The 19,864-nt window shown below is 40.9% G+C and overlaps 1 protein-coding gene across 1 annotated transcript in view; it reads right to left on the reverse strand.

The window, feature by feature from the left end:
* The window catches only part of OTUD7B (OTU deubiquitinase 7B), a 56,365-nt gene that overhangs the window by 19,685 nt on the left and 16,816 nt on the right, over positions 1 to 19,864 (reverse strand). The window contains 2 exon segments of the mRNA XM_034989908.1: positions 1,677 to 1,865; positions 5,981 to 6,130. Of these exon segments, the coding sequence (XP_034845799.1) occupies positions 1,677 to 1,865; positions 5,981 to 6,065 (274 nt within the window). The 5' untranslated portion in view covers positions 6,066 to 6,130.

The following is a 19,864-nucleotide window of genomic DNA, read 5'->3' on the forward strand; positions in this document are numbered from 1 at the left end:
CCAGGACCCTGGGATCATGACCTGAGCCGAAGGCAGACGCTTAACCAACTGAGTGACCCAGGTGTCCCTATTTCATTAGTTTTGGTTACATGGTACTTAAAATTCCCCAGCAGATAGTCTGTGATCATAATCTGCTCAGTGTCATATTACAATTCATTTGCATGACTTCAGTTTATATATAAAGATTATCAAAACCTAAAAATTGTATTGGGAAGTAGTTCTTAATCCAATACTTGTCAGAAATGACATACAAAGTAAGTCAAGATTTGTCTAAAGTTATTTTATAGTGATATTATTTCTTAAACTGTTTTTTTTAGGTATTTAAAAAGTATTATAAGCCCATGGTAAAAAATCAAAATACTATAGACAGATGTACAGTATTACAAATAAATCTCCCCCTTATTCAAAATTTCTGATTCCTTCTCCAGAGGCAACCTTTTGGATCCTTCTAGAATTTTTTATGCACATAGAAACACATATAGCTTTGGGCGCCTGGGTGACTCAGTCAGTTAAGCAACTGATTCTTGGTTTCAACTCAGGTTGTGATCTCAGGGTCATGAGATAGAGCCCTGCATGGGGCTCTGCGCTTAGAGTAAAGTCTGCTTGAGACTCTCTCTTCCTCTCCCTCTGCCCCTCCCCCTGCTCTCTCTCTAAAATAAATAAATAAATAAACTAAAAAAAAAAAAAGAAGCACATGTAGCTTTTGAAATCATTTTTAAAAACATAAATAAGAACATACTGTATAAACTGTACTGCATCTTACCTTTCTCAATAGATTTTAGAGACTTTAAAAACAGCACATCAAGTTCTACCTAATTCTTTCCAATGGCTGCAGAGTATTCCACAACATAAATGATTTTAATTCATTTAACTGCTCCTCTACTAATGGACCTTAAATGTTGTTTTCAAGCTTTAACTTTCAAGTTTTATGCTGCATATGCGTATGTGTCCACTTACGTCTATTTATTTAAAGGATATATATATATATATATATACACACACCCACGTGCACATACACATATATGATAAATTCCTAGAAATCAAATTGCTAACTCAGAGTATACAGGCATTTTATTTTATTATTATTTTTTTTAATGTTTATTCTGTTCACTGATGTAGCTATCAGAGAACTTTTTTTTTTTTTTTTAAAGATTTTATTTATTTATTTGAGAGAGAGAGAAAGCATGAGGTGGGGAGGGTCAGAGGGAGAAGCAGACTCCTCGCCGAGCAAGGAGCCCAATGTGGGACTCGATCCCAGGACTCCAGGATCATGACCTGAGGCGAAGGCAGTCGCTTAACCAACTGAGCCACCCAGGCGCCCCAGAGTATACAGGCATTTTAAAATTTTGATACATACTGACAAATATTAACCGAAGAGGTGGATGGCAGTGATCCTTTGAATTCTACCTTTATGTACTTTATCTTGACAACTAGATTGTTCTCCTTCATCCATTTCTCTCCCAGTATCTGAAAAAGGCCTTCGTACAGGGGAATACTCAAGATGCAGTGGGACAGTGTGGGGCTCCCGCACCAAGACAGACTGAGGCCACCTCTGATCAGTCTGTCAGGGGAGCAGGGGGAGGGATAGGATCATCTCCAAAGGATGACTCCATTTAGCAGTCCCCTCACTTCCTTCCTAGTCCACCTACAGAAACACCCCTCAGTTACCCCAGTACCTTGAACGATGTCATCCTGCCGCTGCAGGGTGGGTCGGGGAGGGCGGGCAGACTCTCTATCCGAAAACCCCTTTTCAGGGGTCCTGGAGCCACCACTCCCTTCACTAAAGGGTGGGGGCAGGTTCCCAGCATGGACTTGACGTAGCTGTTCAAAATCACTGAGGGCGGCACTCACGTCCCAATTCTTTCCTGGCAGGAGACAAAGCAAAGAGTGAAATGGGTACTCAGAGTACAGGGAAACTGAGGAAAGACACAGAACAATCACTCGAACCATCCTCTCAAAACTAGCAAGGAGGGGCGCCTGGGTGGCTCAGATGGTTAAGCGTCTGCCTTCGGCTCAGGTCATGATCCCAGGGTCCTGGGATCGAGTCCCGCATCGGGCTCTCTGCTCCTTGGGAGCCTGCTTCTCCCTCTGCCTCTCTCTCTCTCTGTCTCTCATGAATAAATAAATAAAATCTTTAAAATAAATAAATAAATAAATAAATAAAAGAAAAAAAGAAAAACTAGCAAGGAAAATTCATGCATACTTCCACCATTCTCCTGTTTCTTATTGCGCTTAATTTTCTTCCGTAACACTTCAGTCTGCAATACCACAATTTCTTTATTTACTTGTCCATTTCCTAAGTTGGCTCTGTGAGCATTGAACCTTTGTGTCTCTGAAATGGAAGGGCCCACAGAGACCACAGATAAAACAAAGGAAGCCTAAAGAAGTAGAGTGACTTGCCCAAAGGCACAGCTAGTTTGCACCAAGGAAAAGTGTGACTAAAGCCCAGGTCTCTCAATTCTGATATCCAGAGAGTTCTTAGCCTAGACATGCTCTGCAATGTCCTAAACCATCCGAAATTGTATACAAAGGTATAAGTATGTGCATTTTTCTAAAGAAAAAGAGCTGATAGCTGTCCTCAGATTACCAAAACTGCCGCCAAATTTAAGAATCACTACTCTACTGAAGAAAAGACTCTAAATGGTAGATTTGTCATAATGGATTTTTCTGTTGCTTTCTCCAGTTATATTATTCAATATATATTTCTTTCTATTCTATTCCACCTGCTACCCCTTTAATTCAATTCCTATCACCCACTGTCCCACCTCCAATCCACTCTAAAGTATCCCATGAGATTAATCTTTCCAAAGCACAGTTCTGATCATTTCAGTTCCAGAATCAAAACCGCTAACTGCTTGCCACTGCCTACAGAATAAATCCTAGGCTCCTGTGTCTGACATTCAAGGCTTTCTATGACCTGGCCTACTTTTCCAGCCTTTTTTCTGTGTTTCAATCTCCCTGGCTATCAAAGTGGAGATGACTCCATGTAGGACTGTTATGAAGAACAAATGAATTAAAAGCACTGGGACACAGCAAGTTTTATATATGTATTTATTGCTGTTGCTGTGATATCTGTTATTACTCTAATTTTCCAGTTAAGCTGTATGAATCATTAATACCCGATGAATTTACTTCTGAGCCATTACATCTGCCATTTGTTCCAGCTCCCTTTGCTCACACTGCTTCAGTCAGCCTGGCCTCTTTACTGTCCCTACAAACATGCTAAGACTACTCCCACCTATGGCCTTTCCAACAACTCTCCCCGCTGCCTGGAAGGCTCTCTCCCCAATTTATCTACACTCCTTCAGGTATTTGTTCAAAATGTCACATTCTTTTTTTTTTTTTTTAAGATTTTATTTATTTATTTGACAGAGAGAGGCAGTGAGAGAGGGAACACAAGCAGGGGGAGTGGGAGAGGGAGAAGCAGGCTTCCTGCGGAGCAGGGAGCCCGATGCGGGGCTCGATCCCAGGACCCTGAGATCATGACCTGAGCTGAAGGCAGATGCTTAACGACTGAGCCACCCAGGCGCCCCATATGTCACATTCTTAGTAAGGCCTGCCTTAACTGCCCAAGTAAAAATCACAACCTACCCATCATTTCCCATAACACTTCACACCTTAACATATACTTTACAATGATTTGGTTATCATGGTTATTATTTATTGACTGTTTTTCCTGCTAGAACATAAGGGCACGGATTTTTGTTTGTTTTGTTCGAGCACCTAGAACTTGGCACATAGTAGGTACTCAATAAATATTTGTTGAAGAATGAAGGACTTTTGTCCCGACTCAACAAATGAATGAATGAATGTTTACCACACAGTTGGAAATACAGAACACTGTACTGAAAACTGGCTCTGTATTTGCAACTTGTGATAAACTCCTTAAAATCAGGTCCTAACAGCCAACTTGTCCAAAACTGAATGTCCATCATCCTCCTTCCTGAGACTTGCTACGTCTCCTCCTTCTATATTCCTCAAACTGATAATGGTATCATAAGCCCTCCAGGCCAGAAAATTCCGTCACCTTCAGCTCCTCACTACTCAGATCCAACTCCTCCGCCCTCACTATCTAGTCAATGTTTGCACTCATGAAACATCTCTCAAATCTGTTCTTTCTTGTCCATTTTTATTGTCACTGTGCCCATGCAGATCCTCATGATTGTCCCCTGGTCTCTGGGAGAGGCTCGGCTAGTCTCTCCTCCCCTAACATGTCCCCTCTCGAATTTGTTCTTTACACTATGAACCAAAGTTAACTTTTAAAGGAAAAAGCGAGAAAGAAGCAGGGAGAAAATGAAGATCAGGCCCTTTGATTTCCCTTCTAAATTCTATCTTAAATCTGTCCACTTTTCTCTCTTCTGCCACCACAGCAGTTCAAGCCATCATCATCTCTCACCTCAATCGTGGCCAACAGTCTTAACTGGGTTGATCACTTCTCTGGCCACCTTCCAATCTGTTCCACAGCCTTCAACCAAAATTCAAATCCAATCACGTCACTCCCTGATTACAACCCTTCACCAGCTTCCCACTGAACACAGAATGACATTTAAACTCCTTACCACAGTCTACAAAGAGCCCCATATTCTGCTTCCTGCCTTTCTATTTCCTACCACTCTTACCCCACTCTTCCTACCCAGTGTCAAACTCTCTTTCATCTTAGGTCCTTGTATAAGCTTCTGTATCAACACTCTCTTCTCTATCCCTTTTGTCTTGTTACTCCCACACACCCTTCTGGGTTCAGTTCAAAGGTCACTTCCTTAGAAAGGCCTTTCTGCACGCTGTATCTAAATTGGGTTTTTCTCTCTTACACTTCCATAGTACCCTCAACCTTTCCTTCATAGCAGAGAAGTGTGTGCACGTCTGTGTGTGAGAGAAAGAGATTACACAAATATTAATTGTAATGTAATTGTTAAGAGCCAGCCTCTGAAACCAGATTGCCTGAGTTCAAATCCCATTTAACTTCTCTGAACCTCAGTTTTTAAAACTGTAAAGTGGGATAATAAAACTTATATTTAGAGTGCTTATAAGAATAAAATAATGTATCCCAAGTACTTCACACATACAGCATTCAACACATGTTACAAGAGGAAGAGGAAGCATTTGAGCTGAATCCTGAAGGATGAGGAGAATTTCAGGAGAATAATGGAGGAAGGGACACTGCAGACTTAGAAAACAACTTAACGTGACCAGGGAAAGGTGACAAGTTGGGCCAGGCTGAAACATAAGAAGGAGAAGGTACTAGGAAATAAAACCAAAAATGCCAGTCAAGGGCAGAGTCATACTGAATTAGCAAACTGGAGTCCAAACCCAGATCTTTCATTTCCTAAGTAAGAGGCAGAAGCAAATGTCAAGTTGTCACACCCTGCTAAGGGCTGACAATCTAAAACATTAGAATGTACACTAAGAACCTGGCCCTTTCCCCTCAGGCTTACCCATTTGTGTCATTATATATTTCCATCAACAAAAAACATCTGTTAATTATGACTCCAAACAAAGCATCCTACTGACATGATTCTAAGCCTTAAGGACCTTAAAATATAGAACGTTCACAATTATGTGTACATACAGACATAAGTAAACAAAGGCAGCAAAATAAAAACATTAACTTAATTCACTCTACATAGAATCACCCATACAAATTAGGGAAGGAAAGAAACAAAACGATGAATGATCCCAAAGTCATTTATATATAAAGAAGACGACTTACAGATCTAGAGTTGTGCTTTTAGTGGATTAATATAAAATTTCACTTGCATTACCTGAGCATAAATTCACAGTGGAGAAAGCTACAACAAAAATTCAAAGTGAAAACGGGATTTTTCATTTTAAAATTATGGTGAGTCATACACAGGTGGATTATTAGAAGCGAGGTAAATGTAAGGTCTGCCATACACAAAGTATCTTTATATGTTCCAAGTCATCCTAACAATAAACATCGCATTTTACTTTTTCTCTTATTTTCCCCCTTGTGACTCCTTACCTTCCAGGAGATCTCGGGCCAGCCCAGGCTCTGCGCCTGTGGAACGGACAAAATCTGACAGGACAGCATCCATGTCCAGGGTCATGTGATCATTAAGTACTTTCAGGCAGCTGAGGTAGGGTGGACATATATCAAAATTCAGGCCTCCACCTGAGGAGGAAATAAACACATAAGGCTCAAATTACACTGAAATAGGATGATCACAGCCCAATTTCAGCAGCTTCCTAACCAAAAGGGGAAACTATCCCAGCTCATTCATTTCAGCTGAATTTATTAGGAAGAGCAACATTAGTTTCCTAATTCCTCATTAATTTCTTTTTTTTAAAGATTTTATTTACTTATTTGACAGAGAGAGGCAGTGAGAGAGGGAACACAAGCAGGGGGAGTGGGAGAGGGAGAAGCAGGCTTCCCACCGAGCACAGAGCCCCATGTGGGGCTCAATCCCAGGACCCCGGGATCATGACCTGAGCTGAAGGCAGACGCTTAACGACTGAGCCACCCAGGCGCCCCTCCTCATTAATTTCTTAACCACTAAATTAATCATAAAGTCTAATGTCACTCTGAATAATGCTTTTCTTCTACCTTTCTAGAGTATTCCATTTCTATCAGCAGTTTGCTTATCCAAGCTAATGGAAGAAAGCAGCAGACTACCACCCTGAAGAATTTCCCACCTTGTTTCTTTCCTTCCCAGCACTTGATATAACCTGAAATTATTTTAATAGGTTGCTGTCTAGCCTCCTCCTCTAATATGTAAGTTTCTTGAAAGCCAAGTGCTTGTGTCTCTTGTTCACTAATGTGTCCTCAGCATGTATCACTTGGCACTGTGCGTGGCATACAGGCCCTCAGGAAATATTTGCGGAATGAATGGGTAAATGAACAAATGAGCACTATACACTGAATAACTTTAGAGTTGACTAGTGTTCTGAGGCTAGCTGAGGACAGGGAAGGAGCAAGCTGATAGTGAAAACTACTCAAAATAAAACAATAAGCTATTATGCAAAGCAGAGTGGAGATCTCAAAGGTACACAAAAGTCAATTTTTGCCCACTAATTTCATGAACCCAGGAAACAAGCCTTTCTCTACCGCAGACAAATGAGCCAAATAAGTTTACCTGAAAAAGATCTCTTCTTTCAGACTTGACTTTGGCAGAAACTCTGTCCCTGACCTGATAGCCTGGCACCAATCCACATTCCTCTAAAGTTAGCAGTCCCAGCCGAGGAAGCAATAACAGAGTGAAGAACAATCTCTAACCAAATTCTACACACTAGACAGGTCTACAGTTCTCTGGAGAAGAGGGCTTGTTCCTAAAGTAACCATAACACACCTGCCCTACCACACCCACCAATCCCTTCCCTTTTCGGGAAGGCCAAAAGTAGAATTCTCAGAGGTAAAAGGTGACTCAGGTGACTCTCTGCAGAAACATCTCCTCCTAAACAACCTAAAGTCTAAGGGTGACTCAGATACCTTTTCTTCAAACCTCCCCCAATGCCAGGACACAGCTTGTTTAGTGGTATGATCAGATCCTGATTTTCTGCATTCCTTAGAAATATTAAAGCAAATAAACAGCAACGATTTGTGGGTCATAAAACCAGGAAGTCACTAACTTGACTGCAGGGACATGTTTTATTCATATTTGTAGCCCAACACCTAGCACCTAGCACAGCACCTACAATATTGTAGGCAGTCAATAAATGCCTGATGGAGTAAATAATTAAATGACTAAGTGAACTTCCACACCAGCCACCACCAAACCAATCCATTTTCGGCTTAACTTAACAAATGAGAAATTCCAGGGTCCTTCGTACTTCCTATCACCCCTCTATTTCTAAGAGTCTGCCCTGGTCCCAATCCATCTCTCCAAGTTTCAGAAACTCTCTTTTCTGAAGAGACATCATCCATACTGTCACTAGTTCTGCCACCCTCGTACCATATGATTTTACCTACACCCATATATGTTAGCTGGGTGGCTTTGGTCAAATTACTTACAGGGTTTCAGTTGCCTCTTGTTTATCCTAGACTTGGATTCAATGACCTCTAAGATCCTTTCCAGGTTTAAAAACTGAACTTCTCCAGTTCACTATAGCCTCATAAACCATGATCCTGACATTCTCTTTTAGTCTATGTATAACCAATGTCTAATTTCCTTCCATTTCAATATCCCAATTGTCAGAAAAGGCTGCCAATACATAAGTAACTTTTGGCCTAACATACCTCAAGTTCAAAATGTCAAGTTATCAAATAAATTAGTTTCTTACATTTTATACTTAAGAATTAAATTCCTTCAGAATTCATAATGAATGAGTGGTTTCTCCCCCCCCTAATAAAGACAAGAATTTCTTCTCCAAGCCCATTTTAGTCACTGTCTTAGAGGTCACAGGAGATGGTTGCAGCCCAAATAACTTGAAAGCATGACTAATCCAAAACCAAGAGCATAGCTGCAAAATGAATTTCAATCTTCTCTCTTAAAAAAAAAAAAAAAAATTCGAAGGAACTTAGTAAAGCCACTTTAATAAATTTCTGAAAGACTGTGGGAGGTATACAGTAAGCACACACATAGCAATCAGCAAAAAGATGCTCAGCAGAAGAGAGAAGAGCTGATTATGCCACAGGCATGTAGGCCATTTCCCAGCCAGACATAGGCTCCTGTGGCTGAGAAGCCAATAAAAACCATCAATGTCATGGCATCATAGATCTCATTTGCCAACACAGTAGGTCATTCTTTTCAACAAAGTATTTTTGAGAAGTAATTTAGAGATCCAACATTATCTAGAACAACTTGCCAAAAAATTCAAAGCACTAAACCAAGCGTCTTGGCAGCACATTCTTGTATCTGATGCCTCCAGGTGCAGGCCACAGACTCCACCCTAACCCCACCCAACAGGAGAGGACAGTAGCTTTTGTTACATCACCACCAACACCTGGTTTGAGCTTCTCAAATTCCAAATGGGAAATATCCACAACATGGACTAAAACACACAGTCCTTGGCTCTGTCTCAGCACACAGGAAGAAAAAAAAGAAAATACTGGCTTTCAAACTTTCAAAAAAAACAGAGGAGGCACTCAAGCATCTGTTGATTGAATGGTGTTTAGACAAATCTCAATTGGGGTCAAAACCCTCCAGTCCTCCAACCGGACGAGACATTAGTGATTACTTAGTCCAGTGTCTGCCCCGCCCCCTGCAGAAATCCTTCTATTACATCTCTGACAGGGAAATCACCCAGTCTCTGCATGGATGGATACAAGTTTTGATGGAAAACCCATTCCTTTGCCACGATGTCCGTCTTATTGTTGGACAGATCTAATCATTAGAAAACACTTTTCTAAATTAAATCACCAGCCCACCTCCCTCTATAACTTCCACATAATGGCCTGTGTTCTCTTCTCCAGAACAATAAAATCCACACCCAAGAATGATGGCATTTTCACAAAGATTAGAGAAAGCATTTCTTCATACAAAAATGTGTTTACAAACAAAGAAACAAATAAGGCTTGAAAAGTCAGGTAGGGGGCCCAAAGTCTGAACCCAGATATTTTGGACACATACCCCACCGCACCACACTGCCTCCCAAGGCACTAGGGCATTACTGAACCCCAAAACAGCACTGATTCTTACCTCCTGAACCCTTTCACACAGGAAAGGGCTATGCCTATCTCTTCTATTTATTGAAGACTTAGACACCTGCCTTGTATCGCCCTCACTTTAAATCCTACCATTTTCCTCAGCAATTTCAACATCCACCTACACAACCCATCCAATGTTTCTGCCATAAGAGCTTCATAATCTCATCAAATGCTCCAGCATCTCAGTCCTGAACCCTGCCATCTCCTAAAACTACTCCACCTCTCTATTTTCAACATCCAAAATCTTACTTTGGCTACAATCTCATCTTCCTTTCAGCTTTCCCTCTCTACTACTAAACCTGCTCTCTTACCTCAAGATATCCTCACCTCAGATTAAGTCATCCAATTCCTTAACCACCTTATTCACTAATGCAACAAAAATCATGGAGTGCCTACTACGTGTTAGGTGCACTATGTTCAGGATTAGAAGCACAACAGACAGATACAATTTTTATCCTCAGGAAGATTCCAGTCTGGAGAAAAAAACCACAAAATTTCACAGAAAATTGTAATAAAGAAATGCTGGAGAGATGGGTGTTATCTCCTACAGGGTGTCAGAAAAAGCTTTCCCAAGGAAGTGATATTACATCTAAGGACCAAAGAATGAGTAGGAATTGGAGGGACAAACTGGGAAAGAAAGAATGCTCCGAGCAGAGGAAACATATATCAACACAGGAAGAAACATAGAGGTGAGAATAGTACAAAATGAGGATTAAGAGGTGGCCTGAAAGACCCTGCTAAACATTGAGATTTTATCCTAAAAGTAATGAAAAGCCATTGATGGGTTCTAAGTAGGGGCAGGACATGATCAGATCTGAAATAGTAAAAGATCCCCCTGGTTGTAGTGAGACGGGTGTGGAAGGAGCACAAGTGGAAATTATTGCAAAGACATGCTGGTGAGCTGGACTAGGATGACAGCAGTTAACGACTGAGAAAAAAAAAAGTGGACAGATGTCACTTTGTCCCTTCTTGCCTAACTGAATGTGAACCCAATGACTGATCACCTATTTTCCAGCAAAAACCTAGTTCTGCTATTCTATTTCATCTGCCCAACCTGGATGGCTCCCACATTCAACTTCTGGCTACTACCTGGGGCCAGTGAGCAAGATAAGATCACATAACCATGCAGAGAAATCCAACTACAAGTAAATGACATTCAGTCTCATTACATTCAATGAAACATGGCTGTTTTCTGCTTGACTTTGGTACAAGTGAACCAATCTTCTCAGCTACTATCCCACACCTCCACCATTCTCCTACCCAATCCTTATCACTCCCCTTACTCCTGACCCATGACCTTGCCTCCAACTTCACAGAAAAAATTATGACACAAAGCAAGAGGAGTTCCTTCAGGTCTCCTCCCCTGTCCCTACCTACCAGCTGCTCTTCCCCTCGACCCTGAAAAACTCCCTAAAATCGACATTCGCTGATGCTACTTTCTCACCTTAGATGCAGTGCTCATCCTATCCAAATGTGCTTCTACTGAAGGAGAATGGCACTGACTTAAAATAGGATCACAATTCTCCTTACCTGCTTATCTAAAGTGATCTCTTTGTAGTAAATGATACTTACTGATCACTCTTCCTGCCTCTTCTGGCTCCGTCTTGGTCACCTTTGTGGACTCCTCTTCCTAACCAAGGGTTAGTGCACCCAACATTCTACCTCAGGCTTTCCATCTTGTCAAGTTATATTATCTGCATGAGAATTTCATTCATGTCCCTGAGCACTCAAATGCTGATAACTTCAAATGTATCCACAGCCCCAAACTCTCCAGCTCACCTGGGAATCCCACATGCACTTCAAACTCAGCACATTAAAAGCAAGAGCTCATTCTCTCATCTCTGTCCTTCCCCCTTTCAAGCTCCTCCTCTTCTAGTATTGCCTATTCTAGCAAATGGTACCATCATCCGCCCTATTAGCCAAGTCACAAAAGCCTGGGAGCCACCCTGGACTTCTCTTTTACCTTATCCTCATTCACAAATAGTCCTTTATGAAGTTCTACTCATTTTACCTTTAAAATTTCTCAAATCCATCCCACACTTTTCATAAACTACAACTCTTTTATTCTCTCTCAGGTTTTCATAACCTGGACTCTAGGAAATAGCTTCCTAATTTCTTCCTCTTCCTCTCTCCAGCCATTGGTTGTTTGTGGAGGCTGATCAACCTTAAAATGAAAATAGGTATTACAAATCACTGCTCTAAATTCTTCAATGACTAAAGCTTAAGATCCCTTCACGATCTGGCTCTGCCTCACACTCCGGCCTTATTCACCTCCCACCATTCCCCCTCCCGTCCTGGTAGTTCCCCAAGTACACCATGCGCTCACATTTCAGTTCCTTTGCCCATGTTGTTCCTGCTGCCTGGAATGACTTGTGGTCTAGCAGGTGAATTCTTATCTCTTCTATGAGACTAACTTGAGTACTACCTTGTTGGCAAAACTTTCTCTGGCTTCCCAACTTAAATTGCCCACTTCCTCCTTGCTGCTGCACATGGTATTCCACCTCTGTAATATTATTTATCACACCACAGAGTACCTGTGTTTATTTATACGTTTGTCTCCCCCACTAAACCATGAGCAATTTGAGGGCAGGAATCTTGTCTTGTTCATCCTGTATCCCTAATACCCAAGCGCTCAGTAGATACTCAATTTCTGTTCAGATTAACTGAACTGTATTTGTACAGTACCCCCACTGTGCACGCACACGCACGCGCACACACACCACTATTGCTGATAATCAGATAATCAGTGCTGTAAATAGGCAGGTCTAAAACAGTGGCTCATCTCAAAAACATTTGCTTAAGATTGTTACATGATCTTATTTGCAACAAATTTCTCTTCCTAAACATTGTTTAACTCAGACTAACATTACAATCAGTCTGCATGCTCTGCATGCCCAACTACTTAGTAACAGAGAAAAATGACCCAAAATGAAATACTGATTATAGATAACAGTTAGGTTAAAATGCCTGAGAAACTACTGATCCTACATTTTCTCATCTCCTACATCCCCCAAAGCGTCCACATTCTCACACTATACCCTCTCCCAGTCCCGGTGATGCACTACAGCTGTGTCTGAGTCCCCTCCAACCCCTCCCAAAACTCTCTGGAAAACCACAACATTTAAGACTGTCAAGAATTTTCAAAGGTCAGAGACTCCTCCATGTCTATGATGTTAGTCCCAAGGAATCCAGACAGGGAGAAAGAGGAGGGACAAAAACCCTTAGAAATTTCACACAATTCTTGATTAGGTAGGAGGGAAAAATGACTCCTTTGGCAGACTGTTTTTAATCAATATGGGTCCTTACAAGTGAAAGAAACAAAATATAACCTTCTTTAAAAAAGAGAGAGAGAACATGACCAAATTCCACACCAAAGAGACCTATGATAAAAAGATGGGTCTAAAAGGAAAAAAAGAAGTGACAGGAAGTAATATGCATTAAAGCTTCAGACATTATTTCATTTTAACTTCCAAGTAACTCTAAGAGGTTTGTTTGTATCATTAACCCTACCTTACAGATGAGGTTGCTAAAGCTCACAAAGGTTAGGTAATCCACTCAAGGTTACAAAGGTAAAAAGTGGACTCCAGAGACCAAACCCTTGCACCACAGCACCCCTAGTCCAGGGAGGAAAATTGAGAAAGCACATGCCATCCACCCATGTGCCAGTCTACCCTCCCTGTTTCAACTGCTTTCAACACCACAGTGAGATAGAGAGAACTGGCTCTGGATTCAGACAGATTTAGGTTCAAATACCAGTATACCTTCTGACGGCTGTCCTATGGGTAAATAATATAACCATTTTGTGCCTCCATTTCTCCATGTATAAAATGGGGGAAATATCTGCATTTCAGACCTCTTGTTAGGATTAACTAACTGAAGATACATTAGGGCAGTGCCTGGCACAAAGTAAGTCCTCAAAAAAGGTCAGTTGCCTTTCTTCTGCCTAACTCCCCCCACATAGTCCGCCTCACTCCACTAGTGCCCAATACAGCCCCTGTACCTTTCCTCCAAAAGCTCCCTCTACTCATCTCCAACAAACCCTCCAGTCCCACAGCCATTTCCAAGGCACCATCAACACATGCACACAGGACCCAGTCTATCATTCCCATTCCAGTGTCTTTCAACTCCTTGAGCCTCCAAGAAAATGTTGCAAGGACCTCTTGGGCTGTACCTTCTACCAGATGGTCCCTCAAAAATCACAGCAAAAGAGAAATGTCTGTCCTCTCCTAGATGTACAGACACAGCTAAATAGCTCATTCATTCCCCAATTTCCAGGAATAGCAAATTCACACATATTTACTGAAATTCTAATGTCTTAATCTACCAATCCTACCTCCCCACGTTTATCCCTTACTACTCTACTCATTCCAGATTCAAAGATTTTATAATATTCTCTTAATCTCATACATGTTGTCTATTTTTTGGAAAAAAAATGTTTACATCTCCTACTCACCCTGCACAATTCTGAGTTGTTTTCTACCTCCATGACAGTGTATACTCAAGGAATAGCCACTTTCTCTCCCTAAATCAAACTTAAGAGAAAAAACTCAACCCAAAAAACTCAATCATATAATTTGCCATTCCCAAACAATTTATTAGCTTATTATATGCTATTGTGGATACATACCAGTAAAGACTCAAGAACTGGCTTCATGGCTTTATTACTACCACTAGTATGTGTATGTGTCAGAACAAGATTTAACTATATTTTTCAAAAATTTCTAGCTTTTTTTAATCAGGCCTACAAATAGCAAAATGAATCTCTAAGAGACAAACCCATTAACAGCCAAATGCTAATATAAAGATCAGGGAGAAGTTCAGAGAACTCCTTATAAACTGGCATTTGTCTTTTCAGGGCTACTAAGATTACAGTTACTTGGGAAATTTAATAATTCGGAAGATGTGTACAATGGAAGTGACCTTTAGAAAAATAAGAGCAGAGAGAGTCATAGAGAAAGTCTGTTATTATAAAATTGGCACAACAACAGTAACTTGAATAGAAACAAAACTCATGTTAATGTTTATCTTTTTAGATCCAGACCAGAATTTCTATTTGCCACACACAACGAATTTTTTCTCTTTCCTTTCAGGGAGGGTCAAAGATAGTTCAAGGTTTGATTCTCAATACATTCAATTTTTAAAAGAATAGTCTGTAAAAATAAAAGTTCTACTTAAGCCCTTAAAAATTCTGATTACTAAACTTTTGACATGAGAGAAAAAAATAGATACTACAAATCAACAGAGGCTAGTCATTCTTTCTCTGAATTAACCCACATTCAGTAGCTGAAGACAATCTTCTCTCCCCTTCTTGATTCCTAACTACTGGTCATTTCACTGTCAGAGAACTTCTATTCAAGGAGAGAAATAGCAGGCGCGCCTGGGTGGCTCAGTCGTTAAGCGTCTGCCTTCGGCTAGGGTCATGATCCCGGGGTCCTGGGATCGAAACTCGCATCAGGCTCCCCGCTCAGTGGGAAGCCTGCTATTCCCTCTCCCACTCCCCCTGCTTGTGTTCTCTCTCTCGCTGTCTCTCTCTCTGTCAAATAAACAAATAAAATCTTAAAAAAAAAAAAAAGGAAATAGAAAAAATTCTAATTATGAACTATCTACAATTAGCTATCCATAGGAAATTAATTCATTTTGTAAACTTCTGGTAAATTAACTTCCTTCAGCACACAACTACTAATTTTTTAAAAGCTTCAAACAATTAGAAAAAGATATTTGTCTTTTGTAAAATTACATAACTCGGTTCAAAAAAAGATACTTTTTATTACTATTATTATGTTTAAAATTCTCCATCTGCAAGTTCCATAGTTCCATATGTCCTGGCCATATCTAGACCTCATTTTAACTCCTCCAGGCCCAGTATGTGCAACATTCACTGGCACTTGCTGTTATCATATATTGCCTTGTAATATTAGTTGGCCTTCCTGATACTTGCATCTTCTCTCTCCAATTTGACTACCAGTCATTCGATCAAAATTTACCCAGCTGGGTCCACCATGTACCAGGCACTGCCCTAGGGCCTTTGGAGATACCAATGAAGAAGAGAAGCCACAGTCCTACCTTCAGGGCATTTCTGTCTGTTGGGAGAAATCTAAACATGTTATTCATGCCCAGTGGGATAGGAGGAGGTGTAAGAACTAGTTTACCTGGATGGGTTAGGGAAGTTTCTCAACCTGGATCTTTAAGGATGTGTAAGAAATCATCAGGCTGGAAAACAAGATACATTCTAGATAGAATTAAGATCCTTGAGGTTGGCACCTTTCTTTTATACTTTAAAAAAATTCTAAACAGGCCTAAAAATTTGCTTGGCACATAGTAAATGCCTAACAAATATTTGTAGTTCTAAATTATTCATGCTAGTCTATGTGTATGGATGACTGAGAGCTAGTCTTTATCTAAAATAGGCTTGTGAATTATTTACTGGTTTCAAATGTCATTATTCACCCCATAGATACATATAATCAAGGTCTATGCGACTATATGTGTAAAGCTGTCTGTTCACACTAAAAATAGCTTCTCTTTTGCTGTAATTTCTGTTTTTAAAGCACTTTCACAAAGAAGGCCTCATTTAATAAGAATTATGAAAATTAGGGCACCTGGGTGGCTCAGTTGGTTAAGTGACTGCCTTCGGCTCAGGGCATGATCCTGGAGTCCAGATTGGAACAGGCTCCCTGCTCAGCAGGGAGTCTGCTTCTCCCTCTGACCCTCCCCCATCTCATGTGTTCTCTCTCATTCTCTCTCTCTCAAATAAATAAATAAAATCTTAAAAAAAAAATTATAAAAATTAAATACTCGAGATTTAATCCCCTCTTTTCTGATGGAAAATACATACACACAGAGAAGCTTACAAAGCTTAAATGATACCCAGGTAGCAAGGAGTTTGGACCCAGGTATTCTGAATTTGAATACAGGGTTTATATCAGTTCTACAGGGACTTATGACAAAATCAAATTGGTCTAGCCATGTAAACTCCACAGACTAAGGAATTCTTTATTATTTTGCTTTTTAAAATACTATCCATATTCGGGCGCCTGGGTGGCTCAGTGGGTTAAGCAACTGCCTTCGGCTCAGGTCATGATCCTGGAGTCCCGGGATCGAGTCCCGCATCGGGCTCCCTGCTCAGTGGGGAGTCTGCTTCTCCCTCTGACCCTCCTCCCTCTCGTGCTCTCTGTCTCTCATTCTCTCTCGCAAATAAATAAATAAAATCTTAAAAAAAAAAAAATACTATCCATATTCACCCACACTACTAGCCCCATTGTCCCCACTCCCCACCAACTCCACCAATACACACATATTTCTATTTCTAGGTTGGAGTTAGGAAACAGAAACTCCAACTCAGGATATCCTGAGACCCAAATAATTTTGGGTCTCTATTTGGGTCTCTTTCATCTTATAGGTTGTACATTTGTGGTAATAATCTTTATTTATTTATTTTTTAAGATTTTATTTATTTATTTGTCAGAGAGAGAAAGAGCACAAGCAGGGGGAGAGGCAGGCAGAGGGAGAAGCAGGCTCCCCTCTGAGCAAGGAGCCCAATGTGAGGTTCGATCTCAGGACTCTGGGATCATGACCTGAGCTGAAAGCAGATGCTTAAGCGACAGAGCCACCCAGGCATCCCAATAATTTTTCTTTTAAAAGCAACAGAGCCTCGGGTACCTGGGTGGCTCAGTTGGTTAAGCATCTAACTCTTGATTTCTTTAGCTCAGGTCATGCTCTCAGGGTTGAAACACCCAGCGCAGAGCCTGCTTAAGATTCTCTTTCTCTTTCTCTCTCTGCACCACCCTCCCCGCCACCATGCACTCTCTCTCTCATTCTAAAAAAAAACCTTTTAAACCGCTCTCAGCATAGAGTCTACTTGTCCCTCTCCCTCCCCCTCTGCTCCTCTCCCTGTGTCTCTCTCTCAAATAAATAAAATTTAAAATAAATAAAAGCAACCATGCCTCTTATATTTAAGCACATAAAATTAGTTATAAGCATATAATATAATCTAACTTCTAACTTCTAGTCTACCTAGAAACATAGACTACACACTTCTATTTTTACATAATCAACCCTTCACATTTGGGTCTAATGTGGAACAAGCCTGGTGGTGAGGTGCAGAAAATCAGTCTACTTTCCTTGTTTGGCACTTTGGAATTATGGACTTTAGAACCAGGACGTCAGAGATCACTTCATTCCATACCCTCAAATTACAGATGAGAACACTGGTGAGTGAGATTAAGTGACTTGCCCAGAGTCACAGAGCTAACTAGTGCTAAAACTGTGTATAGAACATAAATCTGTTGACTACTACTCTTTTTTTTCCTCTCCAAAGATTTATTTATTTTAGAGAGCACGAGAGAGCTTGTGCATGCACATGAGTGGGGCGGGGGGCAGAGGGGGAGAGAATCTTTTTTTTTTTTTTTTTTAAAGATTTAATTTATTTATTTGAGAGAGAGAATGAGATAGAGAGAGCATGAGAGGGGGGAGGGTCAGAGGCAGAAGCAGGCTCCCTGCCGAGCAGAGAGCCCGATGCGGGACTCGATCCCGGTACTCCAGGATCATGACCTGAGCCGAAGGCAGTCGCTTAACCAACTGAGCCACCCAGGCGCCCCGGGAGAGAATCTTTAAGCAGACCTTCCTCTTCTCCCCACTGAGCGTGAAGCCCAAAGTGGGGCTCAATCCCTTGACCCATGAGACCATGACCTGAGCTAAAACCAAGAGTCAGATACTTAATGGACTGAGCCACCCAACCACGCCTGTTGACTCCTATTCTAGCAATCTTTACCTGACTTGACATATACCGATGACTTTCAATTCTCCATGTGATCTACTTTGTGGATTTATCTATGAAAAGTTCCTTTCCTTCTGCCACCCAGATAAATCTCTTACTTCTACAGATGTGTACCAAAGAAAAAGATGCATAATTTGGAAACTTAATCACTTAAGCAAACCATATTAAGGGAAATCATCTATATGGATAGTCATGAGGGCATGCTAAAATCAAATCCCCATTTTTGTTTTGTTCATCACCACTAAAGATATAAGCTGGATTTGGAAATATTCTTCTAGCACTATATCCCTGAGGTCTGAAGTTTTGTAGCAAGAGGTTAGGATAAAATTAAGTGTGACAAAGGGATAGATTTTTCTTTTTTTTCTATTGATAGTCTGAAGCTATACTAAAGTTCTCATATGCTGTTATGAAATCGCAGCAATAACTAAATTTTGAACAGAATAAGACATAAAATAAAAAACAAGAGAGACATAAAGCATCGATTTTTAACACATTACTTCTCCCCATCCAAAAGAGTAAATAAAATGCCTGGCAGCATCAAAGCAATCACTTTCCTCACATTCACTCTGATTCATGTTGATTTGTGGGAACGCGACATCTCTTCTTCCTCTTAGGAAGGGCCACCATCAGCACCATAGCACCAGGTCACTGCAATTCTCCCTTAATGAAAACCTTAACTTCCTGACTCAATCATTCAGTAAGAACTTAGTAAGGACCCACTCCATGCCAGGCAGTCTACTAAGTGAAGGGATACATAAACCAATAAGTCATCATCCCTGCTTTCTAGAAGTTAATCTAACAGGTTGATTCCAGAGAAAACCCCAAGATAGGTATCAGTTAACTTCCTTTATTCAACACAGATTTACTGAGTTCCAGGCATCGGGAGACAGAAAATAATGAAGAGTAAACTTTTAAAAGTAAGAGTCTTTTCAGGGCGCCTGGGTGGCTCAGTCGTTAAGCAACTGCCTTCAGCTCAGGTCATGGTCCCAGGGTCCTGGGATCGAGCCCCACATCGGGCTCCCTGCACTGTGGGAAGCCTGCTTCTTCCTCTCCCACTCCCCCTGCTTGTGTTCCCTCTCTCGCTGTGTCTCTCTCTGTCAAATAAAATCTTTAAAAAAAAAAAGGAAACACCATAGACAACTATCTCAAATATCAATAATCAAACCGAGCTTAACTGGAATTGAAAAGCAAGCATTTTCAAATCTACAACAGGGTCAAGAAGCTATTCCTATCAAAAAAGCATACGATTGACCCTAACAAAGCAAAACCACAAATTTCCTTTAAATTAGGCCTAATAGATTCAATTTGTACATGGTAAGACCACAGTTTCAGCAAGACTCTGATAGAAATCTTCGATACCCCGGGACGCCTGGGTGGCTCAGTCGGTTAAGCAGCTGCCTTCGGCCCAGGTCATGATCCCAGGGTCCTGGGATCGAGTCCCACATCAGGCTCCTTGCTCAGCAGGGAACCTGCTTCTCCCTCTCTCT

Source organism: Mirounga leonina, unplaced genomic scaffold (assembly GCF_011800145.1).
Source record: "Mirounga leonina isolate KUSES-001 unplaced genomic scaffold, KU_Mleo_1.0 Mir_493, whole genome shotgun sequence".
NCBI classification, from domain to species: domain Eukaryota; kingdom Metazoa; phylum Chordata; class Mammalia; order Carnivora; family Phocidae; genus Mirounga; species Mirounga leonina.